The sequence below is a fragment of the Odontesthes bonariensis genome, chromosome 22, assembly GCF_027942865.1.
Source record: "Odontesthes bonariensis isolate fOdoBon6 chromosome 22, fOdoBon6.hap1, whole genome shotgun sequence".
NCBI lineage: Eukaryota > Metazoa > Chordata > Actinopteri > Atheriniformes > Atherinopsidae > Odontesthes > Odontesthes bonariensis.
Window position 1 is genome coordinate 17,730,719 of NC_134527.1, and position 18,129 is coordinate 17,748,847.

The window sequence follows — 18,129 nt, forward strand, 5'->3', positions numbered from 1 at the left end:
CGATGAAATAGCTGCCTTGAGCTCCGGTGCCGTTAAGAAGTCAAGTCACCTGTACAAGCTTTATCCTGTTGTTACTGATGGTCTGTTAAGAGTGGGCGGCAGACTGAGAAAAGCAGCATTACCTGAGGAAACAAAACATCCTGCAATTTTGCCAAAAGAAAGCCATGTTTCAAAGCTCATTCTTCAACATACGGATAAAAAGGTTGGACATAGAGGAAGAACTCACATGCTCTCTACCCTTTGACGTCAGTACTGGATCCCCCATGCTAATTCAGCAGCTAGAAAGATCATTAGAGACTGTATGGTGTGTCAAAGACAGCGACAAAAGCCAGGTGAGCAGAAAATGTCTGATCTTCCCATTGACAGAATCTCAGCTGATCTTCCACCATTTACCTATCTATGTTGGTGCTGATTATTTTGGACCAATACAAGTGAAGAGAAGGAGGAGTATTGTTAAAAGATATGGAGATCTCTTCACATGCCTAACTTGTCGTGCTGTTCACCTTGAGGTGGCACATTCTCTCGACACAGATTCCTGCATAAATGATATTAGGAAATTCATCTGCCGCAGAGGACAAGTCAAGGAAATCCGGTCGGACAATGGAACCAACTTTGTCAGCTCAAATTGTGAGTTAAAGCAAGCCATATTGGAGCTAAATCAAAGCAAAATCAAAAAATATTTATCAGTGGACGGCATAAAGTGGACTTTTAACCCGCCCTATGGGGCCCACCATGTTGGTGTTTGGGAGCGCCTAGGGCAGGACAAAAAGAGATTATTATGCTCTATCACAAACCAACAAATACTAGATGACAAAGGCTTGCATATAGTTTTATGTGAAGTGGAGGCTATATTAAATGATCGCCCAATCACAGCTTCTTCTGACGATCCCAATGACTTAGAGGCTCTTACTCCAAATCATTTGCTCCAATTAAAGGGTAAACCTGTGATGCCACCAGGTTTGTTCAAAAAGGAGGACCTGTATAGTCGGAGGCGATGGAGACAAGCCCAATACATTGTGGACCTGTTCTGGAAAAGGTGTGTGAAACAATATACCTCCCTATGTTGCAAGAGTGATAGAAGTGGAATAAAACTCGCAGGAACTTTGCCATTGATGATGTGGTGCTTGTTGTCGACGAGGCTGCCCCAAGAAATTCTTGGCCCATTGGACGCATCACAGAAACCATGGCAGATGCACACGGATTGGCTCGGCGTGTTCGAGTCAAGACAAGAACAAATGAGCTGGAGAAGTCGATCAACAATTTGTCTCCTGCTTGAGGCTGTATAGAGACAACAATAAGTGTTTGTCTCCAACTGAGCCAAGTTCTGGAACCTCTGCATTTACACTGATACTCATTTACTGACATGCTGAACATCTCATTATGCAACATACACCTTTTTGCACATGTCCATGTACATAAACAAGAAAATGACTTGAAATCATGGAACATTGACTATTTTTGCCTTTTCTCTATGAAGACGTATATGGACTACAAACAAACAAACAAAAAGATATTTTTTTGTATAACATGGATTGCTGGATAAGTTGATGTTTATATGAATTATTTGAGATTAAAAAGTTAGTGAAGATCTAAGTCTGTTAATGTTAATATTGATAATAAATTTATAATGGCCACTTATTCGAATGTTAGATATAATTCATGTTGTACAGGAATTAAGGGCCGGGATGTTGTGGCCATTTATGTTTTGTAAATCATAAGTTCTATCAATTTAGTTTTCTTTTGGCAGTTAGAATATACTTTAGTTAATTTGCAAAGCAAAATCTCAAATTCATTTTTATATTTGAAGTTGTTTAGATTATTTTGGTAACTTTTAGACCCTCCCATTGATCAGACAGATTAAGAACAAACCGGGGGCGTGTTGAGAAGGCTCTTTTTTGTTTGTCAAATGTCCGGTGTGAAGACGGGAGGTGGTGGTTAAATGATTTTTTTGACCACTTTTAGATCTTGTTAAATCAGATTAAGTTAACTTTTGTTTTTCATCCAAATTGTAAGAAATTTTTTGTTATTGTTTTGTTCATATTTTTTTTGTCAAAAATAAACTACATATATTTTCTAACAATCAACTGAAGTGTGTGCAAGAACAAAACCACCTGCTGCCACCCACGGCCTTTGTTGGAAAATATACTTTGGAAACTTAAAAGGCCGCGACCTTTCATGATCTCTTCTAATCATCTATATCAGCACAGGATGCTGAACAGTTCAAAACAAATGTGCTCCAGTTTGGAGACTAGTTTGATTGGCATCTATGAAATCCATAAGAATACAGCTGCCACTCAATACCTTTAGGAGGACATGAATATAAGTACCTGGTGGCAACAAAGACCAATTTTTTCCCCCACCTTGTCTGTAACTGCTTCTAGACATTATTCCCAAATACTATCTGAACCTCACTGTCGCTGCTTCTTCTTGGACAGAGATTCTTCATTTTCTTCCTCAGTCAAAATGTAAATAAAGATGGTCAGCCTCAATCGAAACACACTGACAACAGAATGACACACAGTGATTTTAAATGACAATATGTCGTTTATTTTCTATATGTTCAAGGTTTATTATTTACAAACAAAATAAACAAACAAAAATCAAAAAGTTTTTGACAAACACTGTTTGTCTGCATATTATTGTAAGAAAGTTTACATTAATCTTTCTTTCATCCTTATTAAGCAACCAACTGACAGTCTGTTTTCTCTAAGCCTTGGGATAAAATGAATGAGCTAAACAATGACCATGTGAGTTGGGTATAAGAGGACCGAGCAGCTCATTGTCACTACCGCTCCTTTTTCCACTACGAATATCATATCATCAGTAAACACATGAAACCTGTGATGATCAAAACCAAATAAACATTTGGTTTGTCCTCTCTGGATATTATTAGTTCTTTTTGCATCTCTTTTCCCCCCGCAAACTAACAAAACAACAAACGAAAAGAAACAACATACAAATATACGTGCTGGTTTTTTTGACAGTCTCTAAACTGCTAATGTGTAAGCTCGTTAGTTTGTGTTATACATCACCATTAATGCCCATTCCAGTATGTTAGTTGCGATTGGTATTGTGAAAAAAAGCACATAGTTGGGAAGCTCTCCCTCCAAAGGCAAGTATCAAAAACAGCACAAACCAACAGTGCTGCAATCCACCTTGACTGTGTACTAGTTCCTATTCGCTATGGTATATTCATGATTAAGCGCTCTCTGTTGTAAATAGAACAACTCCCCATCATTTAGAACCCCAAACAGGATCAGGGCAGCACAAATTCTTTGGGAAATTGCTCCCTTTCTAGCTCATCCAACATCTAACCAAGCAGAAAGAATCTCTACCTTTTCATTAGTAAGTCAGAAAGTGCAATTCAAAACAAAGACAATGACTTTGAATGTTTTGCTTTGGCCAGTTTCTTTCTCCACATTCAACCCTAACATCAGTGGCTAGCTACAAAGAATGGTATAAATGTGCTCCAAATTTGTACAATGTCTCATTGAGCGTGATATTACTGCAAGTCTAAAGATTGCACTTTTTTTTCCTTTTTTTTTTTTAACTGTACACGAACTCATGATATATTCTATTTAGCTCCATCAAGAGTGTTATAAAAAAAACTGCCACTTGAGGTTCACATTGTGAGTGAAGATACCAATTATATAAGCTTAGACATTTGGCCATTCTCATTGCTAACTCCTTTCTTGTCTAAAAACACTGAGACACAGAACACAGAGAGTATAGTAAGAATGAATGTGCAGTTGTGTGCAGAAGTGACCCTCGTATGCACTGAGCTCACACTCATAACAAAGGATGAAACATGGCGATAGTTTAGGCACAAATACTTCATAATGTTCATGTAAAGTCAATGCTTCTGTTCACACACAGATAACATCTAGGCAGACAGACAATGAACAAAACATAATCTAACATTACATTTAACGTCAACATTTTTTGAGATCGCATCTTTTTAAGTATTTGTGACAGCGCATGCTTTCATGACATTGGTGGGTTGACTGTATTGGTACACTATCGACACAATCTGTGGTGAAGACTTGTAATCTTTTAAAACAGTATCTCAAAGGGCTTAGTCACTGTGAACTGATGGGATATTTGATGCCATGAAAACTGTGACTCTAAATAAATATTCTGCATGGCTGATAACTTGTCACATTTGATCAAAAAGAATGCGCTAAGGCCTTGAGCACAACGTACAACCAACTGTATGGGTAAGGAAAAAACCGGCGAGCCATAATGGCCGGCTTATTTCAGTTGAGTCATCAGATAATGTTTGAAGATTAAAAAATTCTAAATCCCTCTTATCCTTTTTTATAGAGTCACAATATTCTTGCTTGACCTTATACTTTCATGCCTCAATGTCCAGGTCAGTTTAGAGTACCTAAGCCCACATTAATGGATTTACACGAGACAGAAACCTTAATGCAAACCAGCATTTCCTTTGCCCTCACTTGGTGCAGCACAAAAACACTGAACCGATGTCTGTGAGTGGAAACGTGCAATAACATACGTTGTACCACTCTCTTAAGCTACAGTAATAATGATAGGAAAATATACATTACAGTTTTAAACAGGGGGCAGTTGATCAAGCAAAGAAGTTTAAATGATGTTTGAAAAAAAAAAGTGATAATGAATAAAAATGAAGTTTCTAGTTCTGCCTCTACATGTAAGCTGTACAGTTAAGAATAAAATATATATATTCATAAAATGTTCTTCGGTTGTTTCGGCAAGACACATTTACTTCAAATAGAATGACACTAAAATCAAGCTGTATAAATGTTGTACACTGTGGGTTCAAGTGATGTGTAATCAGAAACTATTGCAGAATTGAGATAAGCAACAAGACAGGGAGGAAATGGGATCATAAATGTCCTTCAGTCAGATATTTCTCTGCTTGAAGTGTGCTAGCTATTGCATTAAGGTTTTCTTTATCTCCTATAAAACATATGTAGTTTGTCAATTAACCTTTGTCGTATACAGATGATAACCAGGTTCCTGATAGAAGTAAGACATTGTTATGATAGAGAATGCACAACACAGTATTTGTAAATTCTAGATCTACAAAACTATTTACAGCACACATATATGTATTCTTTATATCACAGTCTATTGCATAATGGTGATAATCTTTAGTTTATAAATATTATAAATATACACAGACTTTTTTAAAGCAACATTACATAACATATCGGCCATCTGAAATCAGAAATAGAAAAAAAAAACAGCATCCATCCATATCCGTCTGCACACTCCGTCTTTCTCAAAAATGAACAAAGAAAGCAGCATTTCTATAATCTATTCCCTTTGGACCCATAACACTGTCATGGTTTGAATGTGAGCCTCGATGGGGATATAGTGGCTCAGCAGACTGTATTCTTGTTGCTGAGTGCAACTCAATACGTGGTTACAGTGTCTGTGTTGATTTCTGAAACAAGGTTTCAGTAAAATATTGTGAGATTAATTTTATGAGGATGTGCTTTTTGAGTGTCTTTGTCAGAGTTACTAGCATCTAAATTTCCACAGTGGTGCCTAAAGCTGCTTCATAGGAAAAGACAGTTTTCCTCTTCATTCGGTTAAAAAGAAACAACAAGAAATCCACAATGCAATTCCAGTTAAAAAAAAGGAAAGCAGAAATGAAATGAAATTAAAAAGAAAAACTTCATACATGATATATAATTCCTTATATTTCTCAGAAAGGAAGACTCATATTTACTGTATAATACGGCTTTAAATTGCCATTGCCAATATTTTAGTTGGACATTACACATGTGATCACATTCACGCTCACATTCATACACACACTCTCACAAATCCATTCATCATTCTCATATATTATATATATATATTTATATACATATATATATATGTATAAATAAATACATATATATATATATATGTGTGCTGAAAGAAAAGGAGATGCATGTGGTATATTATACATTCTTAAGTTTAGGGAGACAAAATTGTCTAAAATATAATACAAGGGCTTATATGTACAGGATTTCTATGAGGTTACTTGAGAGGAAAATTAGAGACAAATAACAATGCTGAAATTCCTCATTTTTACCTCTTTTGTTCTATCTCCATTTAAAAAAAATGAATTGAAACATATTTAAGTTTAAAAAAAGAGAGGGAAGGGAAATATGGGATCATAAATTTGATGCAAAACGCATTTTGTCTTGCTCAGTCTCTGTACTGCTCAGGACAGAATCTCTCCTAGATCCAGGCGATTCCCGATGCTGGGTTGAGGACGATGATGCTGCTGCCGCTGCCGCAGCTGCAGCCGCAGCCGAGCGCACAGGTGGCAAGGCTCCCGACGACATCTGGCGGAACAAATTCACCCGCTGGGGCACTGTAGTGCGGATGCCACTTTGCAGATTGATTCCCTGGATGGCCACCGCTGTCGGTGGCACGATGGAGGCCAGAGAATCTCCTGAGGTTGGATGAACTCTGGGCCCCAGAGATGTGTCATGTGGCAGTGACGGTTGGGAGGCCGATAAGTGTCGGACATCTCTACTCAAGCTGCCTGACTGAAGAGCCTGTGTGCTCTTGTGGATATCTCCCCGTTGAGGTGAAGGGACCTGCTGCTGCTGAGGTGAGGGCTGCTGCTGTGCTGCTGAGGCTGCAGCAGCAATTGAGACAGTAGGCTGCTGACCAAGCTGTTGCTGCGTGGGTAGTGATGGCTGCTGGATAAGTGACAACTGCGATGCTGTACGTGAGCCATACTGGAAGCTCCGGCTGGCCAAGGGGGTCTGCACGGGTGGACTGCACATGGCTGCTGTGAAGGAGCAGGGGGACATGATTGCTCCTTGCTGCTGTAGTGGTGTCTGTGGATTGGTTGAAGAAGAATTCAGGTTGCCATGGGAAACGCTGGGAGCTGGGAAAACCCCCTGCACTGCGGCAGCGGCTGGCAACATGCGGGCAACAGAAGCATTGGCAATAGCTGAAGCACTATAGGTCATGGGTACAGAGGACTGCTGCAGCTGAGTGGTGCCAAAGGCAGGGTAGGGCGGTTGGGCTGGTGAATTAATGATGGAGTTTCCTGACAGTGGGGTTGAGTTCATCCCAGTGACCGATTGCTTGCGGTCCACCATCATCACCATTTCCCTGTCCTGGCGGATAATCTGCTTCAATATCTCGTTCTCCTGTGTGTTGAAAACGCCGGCGTTCAGATCCTTCTGGAACTTCTGCAGCAGCAAGGAGTTCTTCTTCCCTGTTGGGACGCAATTAGGATAGATGAAAACATGCAGCCATGGAAAAACGTGGTTAGAAAACACAGGAGAGGTGCAGGATTCAGGGTGACAAAGAGGCAGCTTGTAATATTTAAACGGGACTGAAGCACATGCAAACTTTTGTATGCAAACATGTGATGAAATAATTTAGTTACATTAGAAGGTTCTTCATCTTCTTGATTCTTATGAATTTATAAATGATTTAATTGATTTCAGTCTTACAAGCTGCATCTTTTCAGACCCACTTTGAAGTGTTGTCTTGAATAAAAAGTGTGAAGAACATTTAATGATCATGACTATGGGAAATACACAGTTTGAGAGGAGTGAAGGACACATAAGGAGACACAGATTACCGAAGGACTGACATGATAGCACAAGACTGAATGTGCTAATGGTGAAACACAGAAAAATACTGAGAAATTGTACCCACACATGAATTTTTGTTTAGTTTTTTTCTTAGAAAGACTAATCGCAAATAATTAAGTTAAAGTTACAATCTATGATATCACATTGACAACTCAGCTATATAGCACATCACAAGGACATCTATGATAACATTTTCAAGATTTTACATAAAGTAATGTAAAAACAAGCAAATATCTTTACCTAACACACTAATAAAATAAATGTGAATAGAACTAAAGTTGTCTAATCCATACAAAGAACGTCATGTTGTCTTCACTATCAACATTTTGTCAGCAGTCTTTCTGCTACAATAAACTGTAATTTAGGAATATTCATAATATGAAATCATTCTTAATTTATTGATACAATGTTCCTTTGATACAGTTACAAATTGATTTGGAAAATAATTCCATTTATGCTCCATAAAGGACACTTGGAGCCCAAAGGCAAATCTTTCCCGGCCTGCCACAAGTCACGGGTGGTTATAATAAAGGTGTGACAGATGGCTCTCTAAACACCAAACCCTTTTGTGCCATTGTGAGAGAAATTGTGGTAATATGCTATGAGGCACTAAAGGCAAGGAAGACGTCATGAAACTGGTCTTTTATAGAAAGAACAGCCACATTTTACAGTAGTAATGATTATCTCTTTAACATATTTACTTTGAGTGACTACGTCCGACTTGCTTTGGAGGACGTGTTTCCTGTAATTACTGTTGACCTCGCGTATTGACAAGCTGTGAAGCATTGTCAGTAAAGAAGATAGAGTGGACTTTTAATGTGCTGAAGGCTTTAGCCACAGTCAATCAATCATCGAGCCCTGTCCTTGAGGGTAGAAATTTTCTCCTCGCAGTTTACCATTTGGTCCTCTCAAGGCTTCCAGTAAGCCATGCATTCAACAATAAGAAAGAACTTTGCTGCAGTAAAGTGGACTGACGTCAAGTTTTGGAACATTTTTTTTTCCTCAGAGGCAAGCTCCCTGTTTGGCGTCGATCATTCTGACTAACTGTAACAGTTTCTACAGGGAAGGGTTTTAACGAGCTAAAACGAGCACCACAGACTAACTATCAGACAACCGTTAACTTACAAGCCTGCTCCCATTGTAATTGAATAGGTGTTAAGTTCGAGCTCTGTAGATTGGAGGGAACACACAATCATTTAAAAAATATTATATAGAGATTACAGTTTTAATGGCAACTTCTGAGTCACCAACGGAGTTAGACAGATAAGGGGATATTGGTAGAATTTCAAGGTAACAAGTATGAATCTTTCTGTAAGAATGACTCAATTTGAACACAGAAAAAGTGTCATCACAACATGTCACTGTAACAGTGATTAGATTCAAGACCTGTTTGATACAATACTATATACTTTACAATACTATACATTATATCTACATAATGTCATAGGTACTAGTTTTCCGACATATTACAGTGTACCTTCTGTCTTATGTTCATGTGAAAAAGTAAGTGAACTTCAGTTCAGTAAGGTTTTAAGGAGAGCAGAATAACTAATCACATGGTCTTGACAATGTATTGATTATATGTAACTTCCAACTCAGATGAACAAGACATGATGTATTATATCATGCCATCACTGATTGAACAACAGCTTAGCCAAAATCCAGAAGCAGTGTTTGAAAAACTAAGTAAACCCCATGTCGTAAAAGCTTGTAGAACCACGTACTAATCGCGCAACTTACTCTCACATCGTTTGGCGCACTCTTTACAATGTTTCTCCGGTTCTTTGAGGTTTACGAGTATCCGTTTATTCACAGCTCTCTTAGGCTATGTTCAGACAAATATGTCAAATGTGACCCAAATCTGTTTTTTTTGCTCATATGTGACTCGGATCTGATTTTTTCATGACAGCGTGAACAGGACAAGTCATTTGGGCCACTTCGGCAGGAGGTCAAAAATTGGATACGGATCTGATTTTTTGCAATGCGACTTCAGTCTGAATGGTTAAATCGGAATTCATGTGACTGCTACATCACTCTCTATCGACGTTTGTTACAATTCTGTTCAGGCAGAAGTGACCACATGTCTGTCTATCTTTTCTAAACATGATAGACGAAAGCACAGACGTTAGCCAATGGAAGACCAGAGAGGTGCTGGACTTTACATACAACATAGTTTGAGCGTATCAATAGACACTTTGACTTCCTGTATCTAGTCACGTCTTTGTTTTCTTCTTACGTCTTAAGGCCTTAACGCAGCATTTCGATCAGGTTGAGGTCTGGACTTTGACTGGACTATTGCAAGACATTGCAACTTCTTTAATTCTTCAGTGATGCTGTTGTAGATTTGCTGCTGCGCTTAGGAACATTGGGCCTCATGCAACAACCGTTCGTACGCACAGATTTGTTCTTAAATCGTCCGTACGAGTGATATAAGAGAATTTGCGCATTCACCAATCTTTTCGTATTTTACGTTTTCTTTCAGGTACGAACAGAATTTACGAGTGATCCAGACCTGTCGTAGGAGTTTCGTAAAATAGTCCGCTGTTATTCCAATCAAGTTTGCTTGACTAATGGATTGTATATTTAATTACTTTGAAGAAAACATAAATAAATATATACATTATACCCAACAATGAGGCTGACATTATTCTGTTTTACTTAAAATATGCACTAATCGAAGGTTAATTTGAATCTGTATATAACGGGAAGCGTAACCAGCGGCTGACTTGAGCGTGTGGAGACAGACGAATGGCTGAGATCGCGATTTAGATTGCCAAGGACTGTGCTGCTACAAATATGCAGCTTAATTGCTAGAGCCACAACTCCAGAGAGAAACACGCCGATCAAACCCAATTCCACCACACGTCCATCTTTGGATTTTTGGCTACTGGAACCTTTCAGAGGGAGACTGGAGACAGATCGGGGGTGTCCCAGTCCTCTGTGAGTCGTGCGCTCCCCTTGGTCATCAAAGCTCTCATCAGTTTATCACCCATGGTACATCAGATTCCCATACACCGCTGTCCAACAAGTGCAAATTAAGAGGGACTTTCATGCCGTGGCTGGACTGCCAATCATAATTGGAGCACGAGACACATATACGCATCAAAACACCCGTGCTGTTGTGGAGCGCACTGCTGAAGGCCAGGTGGGTGTGTCTCGATACAGCGGGGGGCAAAATAGCCCAGAGAAGGCATGCCAGATTTGCGCAATACTGCCATGAACGAGGGTCTCCCACTACCTGAACAGACCAGAAGGTGTGGTGCCAGAAGACCCTCATGGACCCCCCATCAAAGTGCCATCATGATGAGGCAACAACTGATTGCACGGCTTTAGTTGCAGTCATCGAGCGCCTGCCCATGGCGAGACGTTTTTTTTAAGCCATTTTCATATCAAACCATTTATTTTTTTATTTCGCTGACATGGTATTAACAGCACTCGTAATTGCTTCCCATTTCTTCACTTTAGCAGGTCCCGTCCACTGCTTACACTGCTAAAAATTACAGATTTTCCTTTTTGGATCTCTGAAAGCAGAACTTTAATCTCAGAGCCCGTATTCTCAGCACTTCCTGGCACAGGAGAGAGGAAGCACAGCCTTATATGGTATCATTTAGGGCGTGCAGTATGCAAATCTACTATCCTCGTGCACGTGAACTTAAGATACGCACAGGTGTGATTCATCATTTATGCAGGTCGTTTACACACTTTTCCCGAAGTTAAGAGCGCTTGTTGAATCTGACGTGGCGTGTTCGTACGAGACCTTCGTACGAAAAAAGTAAGAGAAATTTAGAATAAAAATACGAAAATGTTCTTGCATGAGGCCCAATGTCCTATTTCATGACCCAATTTGGGCCAAGCTTTAGCTGTCGGACAGATGGCTTCACATTTGACTCAAGAGTACTTTGTTATACAGAGGAGTTCATGGTCGACTCAATTATTGCAAGGTGCCCAGGTCCTGAGGCTGCAAAACAAACCTAAATCATCACCCTTCCACCACCGTGATTGAGCTGTTTGTGCTGATATGCTCCGGTTGGTTTAATCTAAGCTGTGCATTAAGGCCAAACTGTCCACTTTGGTCTTTTCTGCCCAAAGGACATTGCTTTAGAAGTTTGGTAGTTTGCTCAGCTGTGCTGCCATGTTCTTTTTAGAAAGATGAGGCTTTCTCCTGGCAATCCAGCCTTACAAGCTTTACTTGTTCAGTCTTTTTCCTAATTGCATTGTCATGAAGTTTAGCCTTTAACATGCTAACTGAGGCCTGTAGGGTCTGAGATATACTGTAGCTCTTGTTTTTTTTTGCAGTTTCCCTGAGCATTTCACAGTCTGATCTTGTAAGGAACTTGCTGGAATGTCCACTCCTGGAAAGATTAGCAGACATCTTTAATCTTTTCCACTGTAGAATTATGGCCTTCAAATAATTTAGAAATGGCCTCATAACCCTTCACTGATTGATGGGCAGCTACAGTTGCTTCTCTAAGATCATTGCTGATGCAATTCTTCCTTGGCACACTGGCATGTTCCAGACCAGCAAACTGGTAAAACATCTGCTTTTAAAGAGGTGATCCCGCTTTCTGAATTTCAGTGAAGTTTTAGTTTTTCACACAATGCTTCAGCATTTTGGCTTAGTTTTTGTTTTTAAAAAGCATGTAAGAGATAACAGGCACCTGTCAGATATTATTTGTTTGTCAACATACAGAATATACTTACTTTCACGTTTAACCGACTTTGAGACGCAAATCATTTTCTTAAATCAACTTAGAGCAAGGTGGTATTTTCCCCTGCTGCATCATGACTGCAACAGCAGAAATATTCATCACCTAGATTTATCTAAGTGGCTGCAAGTTGTTTTGAGCAATGATAGAGTAGAGAGATACGCTAATGCTGTAGACTGTTAACATATCCCTTTAATTATGTATTCAAAACCACATTAAATGTAGATGAAGAGCTAAACTAATAAACGCTAAGCTTAAAACAGTTTGCCACTAAATAATCTATATGACGTTTATGACATGCGGAGGCCTTCTTGTATCTGCTTTGAGCTTTATCTTTATCTTTCATATGCAGCGTCTCTGTCTTGCTCTGACTACCAAGTTGAACCACACTCCATATTATACAAACCAAGTTTTCAGCCGGGAGTCATTATGAACTCAAGGATAAATACACTTTATATACAGAGCAAAACTTGTCATATTGCATATATCTTAGGCAAAAACTCTCAGCTTCCTAAATTAAGGTCAATGCAAAAGCATTTTTTTTACTCAGAGAGGAATGCATATATTAAGGATGTGTTACTGTCACGACTGTAAATTAATCTAATCTAATTATTCTTGTTTTTAGAAAAGCATTTTAAACTATTCCTCTGAATTTGAACGTTAACATCATCAAACAGTGTGAAAGCCAACCAACACATCAACCAAACAAATAGAAACAAATGAAACACATAATGTTTACAAACATCATAGAATTCATGACAGTATATTTTTGAAAGACAAGGCTAGATGTTTCCATGGCTTTAAAGAAAAATTACACATTCTGCATTTAATATTGACAACATATTACCCCTGAATAGTACAAAGACAATATGTCAAATGCTGAAAGTGGGAAATTTTGAAAGCAATATGCTGACATTTAACAGCAGTAAGTTTTTACAAAAAGTTGGAGAGGGGCAGCAAAAGACTATAAAGTTAAGATTCAGAGAATCCAGTTGATTGTATGCAAAAGGCAATGCTGAGAACCAGGACTGAGTGGCCTCGTTCTTTGAGCTTCAAACCAACACTGCTTCAAAAATGGACACAATTCTTAAAGCTGCGGTCGGCAACTTTTTTTTAGTCATATTAGCTTGAACTGTCATGGGATTCTGGAAGTAAAATATTAAATAGGCTGTTTAGGAAAAATAACGAAATCTGTAGCTCCCTCTGAAGCCTGTAATCGTGATTGCAAAAACTGAGCGCTCCCGGCTGTTTTTAACCAATCAAGTTAGGGTGGAGGAATCCTACCTGTCAATCACAGCTTGTGCACACGCTGCTGAGCGCGAGTCTGCCCCAGCTTGTGTGCGCTCACACTGGTGTGAACTCACGTGCACAACCTCGTCCACAGAGGGGGAGGGGTTTGGGGGGCGATTCGGAGCTTGTTAGAGGTTGGGGGAGGGACCTGAAAGTTGTATCAGTTCGAATTTTCCGACTTTAGACTCGGAATTTTGAAAACCTGCCAACGGCAGCTTTAAGTCAAACTCACTACATGGGATTAGAATTACCTCTAAAAATTTTGTCTGAGAAAATACCTTGTTCTATATTCACAAACTCAAGTTAAGATTCTACCCTGCAAAGAAAGAAAAACAAAACCTTTACATAACCTTTATATAAACAAGATCCAGAACATTTGCTACCATTTTGCGACCTTTGCTTAGTTAAGATAGCCTGACTACGTCATACTCACGATTCTAGTCAGAATGTGAGTCTGATACCGCTCAATAGAGTTTTGAGTATGGGGCGTGTTTCAACCGAACCAGGAGAAAAAATGCCTCTTCGCTCAATTGGATAGACCTACAACCAATCAGAGCAACGTAGTATGTGACGTAGATTAAGCGACACACACTTGTTGTAGGAAGGACGGCAAAAACATCTTTTCTATCGATAAAAGCCTTTATCGCGTTCCTCTGTTCGTCTTTCAAAACAAATGCAATGTGGAGATCCTGTAGAACAGACTCGATGGCAGAATCTACACACCCTAGCTCTCCAGCGGCAGCCATGTTTGTTTCAAACGAAGTCAAACTAAGCGCTCTTTAGTGACGTAGTCGATAATGTCCCTGTTGATCATCTGTCCATCATCGTATAAAGCCCGCCCTGGCAATCTGATTGGGTCGACTGATTCGATGTCGGGCATAATGATTTCCCAACTGAGCAGAGCCAGACCGAACTTCCCGACCAAAAATTTTATGGGCGGGGCTAAGTTCGGCTGGCACTCAGGCTACAGTTAACACATTGACTCCCAAGTCACGTAAAACTACGTTTTTACTGCCCATGCGTTGGCTCCCACATGGTAAAAATACGTTTTTACGTTTTTTTTATGGATTCTGAATCTATACATTCTAATGCACATTCTGTGTGATTTTTGTAATTATGTGATGAACAGAACTGACATAGATGGCAGTCAAAAACTGGTGTCATCATCTGGACATTTTGATCATTACGCCAATGGCTTTGCGTCAACTCAAGAACAATTTTGATAACGCTGCATTGATTGTTGTGCATTTCCGCATTTTGTCCAATCGCACGTGTCGGTTTCCAGAGGGTGACGGTAAAGTAACATAAACAAACAACAAGAAGGAGAAGAAGACACGCGACAAGTCTAAGGAGGCGGTCTTATGAACAGGTTAGCTTTGCAACATGCGACACGACGCAAATCCTCTGACCCGGATATGTAAGTATCTAAAGTGCGACAGGCTGAAAGAGCGCACGTTTCACAAAAGCCCCGATATCTCAGAGACACGCAGTTTTGACCCACAAAGAGTTTAAAGTCTCAGCTTTCAAACGAGCCATAACATGTTTCAGTGGCCCTATCACATAATATGCTGTGACTGTACAAAAAACGTCAAAAAAATGGTTTAGAACGCTGGGATTCTACGACATAATTCTGTAAAAACCGCCAGTATTCAATGTGTTAAGAGGGACTACATGAAAAATTTTGACCTTACGAATCATGATTTGATTTTTTTCCCTCCAGGTCGCAGAGAAGAGAGACCATCAGCCTTATCATCAGCACAAAATTTAACAGCCACTATCTTTGATTATACGAGGAAGCACTTTGCGTAGATAAACTGCACATCTGCAAAGGCATCATTTACGCACAGATCTTGGAGCAACATCAGGCATTATACCAAGAGCTCATGTGCTAAACTGGTCTGCACGAGTTCCAGATCTGTAAGCTGTTCAAAACATTTCATCCATTATAAAATAAAGAATAGGGCAGGTGAAGGACTGAGCAACTAAAATCTTATTTCACACGAAAACTGGAAAACATTCTATTTTCAAAACTATAGCAACTCAATTCCCAACCAGTTGTGTAACGTAAGAACATTTGCTGTATTGTCTTTGTACTATTCAAACAAATATAGGACTTAAATGATTTGCAGTACGTTTTTATTTACATTTTACACAGCTTCCTAACTTTTGTGGAAACAGATTTCTTTTAAACTCTAATTTTCAACATGCTGCAGCATGTTGGCAACAGTTAAGAAAGGATTGTTGATACAAATTTATTTCAAAGCATTATCATAATGGAGTGTTGCCCTCTGAAGTCCATAAACATGACACATCTATGTGTTCATGTAATGTGAAATGGTAAAAGTGAAAATTTAGGGGGTGAAAAAGGCTCAGATTATCATGAATGGTGTCAGTTTACAATTTGTATCACAAGACAGAATTCTTATTGCAGGTCAGACAATCAGAAACAAACTTTTCTAATCAGTGAAAATAATGAAAAATAATGAAATGGCACCTGGCATGTAACAAAAACTGGATGTGTCATTGCATTAGTAAAGGTTTTACTAATTTGCAAATGTGGTTTTATTTGTGAATGCACTTTCAGCAAAGGATTCATACACTGAATTAAAATGTGACACAAATAGAGGTGAGTATGTGCTCATAATCCAGCTGATTGGTCAGTGAAGATACTGTAACAAAGTAAAGATGGTAAATAAAACAAAAATGCTTATTCTTTGTTTCCTTGATTGTCTTAGTTGTTTACATTTTGTCCATCAAAATATGGGCAGGCCTTGCGTGGGTGACTTGAATTATGTGTTACTGATGTAGAAATAAAACAGGCAATGTGACCTTCAGTAAAAAGTCAAACTGTTGGGGATGAATTTGAGACCAGATCCATTAGGAAGCCTCAACAGGTCAATTTCCCCCGTTTGAATATTGGAATTGGAATAAAGTGTTTACCTTGTGCCTACTCGTCGGCCAGGACACTCTTGAAAACGAGATGTGCTCGTCTCAAGATGGACTCCTGGTCAAATAATTTTTAGATAGATAAAAGATAATGTCAAATGTGCAACAGGTTACTGTTTTCAAAGCATGGTTACTTTTTTTTTTCCTTTTTTAGAGCAAGACAAGCATGTAACCAAATGCAGTCCATATGTAGAAACGATACAACCAGAACGGATCATGACAAAATATCTTCCATTGTATGAGACAAACCCCTTTCATGTTTAGTCTGAAAGGACAACACATTCTTATTCCCAGCTTGTCACACACTGATGCACGGTCAGGGGCCCTTCTTGTAAATTTTCAAAACACAGGGTACTCCTTTACCATCACTTTCTGATGCAAAGGGAACTGCTGCATATTGACAGTTTTCCTACCACAGCAGTGACAGAAAAACCTCATTCAGTAGTGCCGGCCTATCAGCAGATGACAGACACTACATAAAGAGGTTGGAGGGGAAGGGGGGAGTAGACCCCCAGCTCCAGAGGAAGGGACTAATATTTGAGTCCAATCTTTGCACTGCGTTTTTTTCTGTCTTTGTTTTTACTTCCTGCTCGCTACTCGTAATTGTTTAAGGTTAGGAAAAGATTGTTGCGCATTAAATTCCCAATATTCATTGTGGAAGCTTCCATAATATTTTCAACACTGCATGGTGACACGCTGCATGACTGACTCGGAATACCATGCATGTCTTAAAGGGATGCTTTGTGGGTACCCCTTTGCATTCAGAACTGATGCTGCTGACCAGGCGTCAGTATGTGATAAGCCGGAAGTGAGAACGGGCTGGAAAGGATGGATCTAATCCTGAGAGGTGTCAGTCAGAGTGCACAGCTTTCCTTTTCCAATGCTTACTGTAAAGAAATCTAACTCAGCTGGTACAGCAGCTGTCATAAAAAGGGCAAATGTACATTGGAAATGTTGATTCAAAATGGTTTGCAGTTCCTTGTGAAGGGCACAGTAAAACAAAAACCCTCCTCTTTTCTAAAGGGCATGATTTGTTTTAAATCTTAGATATTATGGTACTCCCAAAATTATGCAACCTTGTCTCCTGCGGATTATGTTCATATGCAACTGAAATACAATTATTTGTTAGTGTTGCAATACAGAAAGTAGGGTGACATAAAAGTGTGCATGTTGATGTCTGGTTAGATGACAGGATAGCACAAATCCAGAAGTGAATTTGACATCTGCAGCAAGAAGGAATCTTTTTCATAAAAATCTTTTTCATGAAGTATTTAGATTTTTTTTTAAGAATTATTTGTAGGAATGAAAAATTGAAAATCCATTATAAATCAGCAGATTTGCTTTACATTAACTTTTGCACAGATGCTAACATTTTGCAGATATGTGTTGAGTTTTTCGCAGCTATTTCAGTGTAATCCAGCCATCCAGGCAACACTATGACCCCCACTCCATATATAGGTGTATATGAACACAATTCTAAGGAGAACCTCTCAACTGTGACACACGTCTGTAATGGGATTCTGATTGATTTCAACACTGCAGTATTTCAGCTTTGCGTCAACCTTGTGGTACACAGTGACACTTAT

The 18,129-nt window shown here is 39.2% G+C and overlaps 1 protein-coding gene across 2 annotated transcripts in view; it reads right to left on the reverse strand.

Moving 5' to 3' along the window:
* Positions 1 to 2,563: 2,563 nt before the first annotated feature.
* hcn1 (hyperpolarization activated cyclic nucleotide-gated potassium channel 1) overlaps positions 2,564 to 18,129 on the reverse strand; it is a 78,147-nt gene continuing 62,581 nt past the window's right edge. The window contains exons 8-9 of one of the 2 annotated variants that reach the window (XM_075455863.1): positions 16,538 to 16,601; positions 6,930 to 7,216 (exon numbers count right to left, since the gene is read on the reverse strand). In XM_075455863.1, the coding sequence (XP_075311978.1) occupies positions 7,030 to 7,216; positions 16,538 to 16,601 (251 nt within the window). In that variant the 3' untranslated portion in view covers positions 6,930 to 7,029. Of the gene's footprint in view, positions 7,217 to 16,537; positions 16,602 to 18,129 lie in introns of both variants that reach the window. The other variant, XM_075455862.1, reaches the window with a different exon arrangement.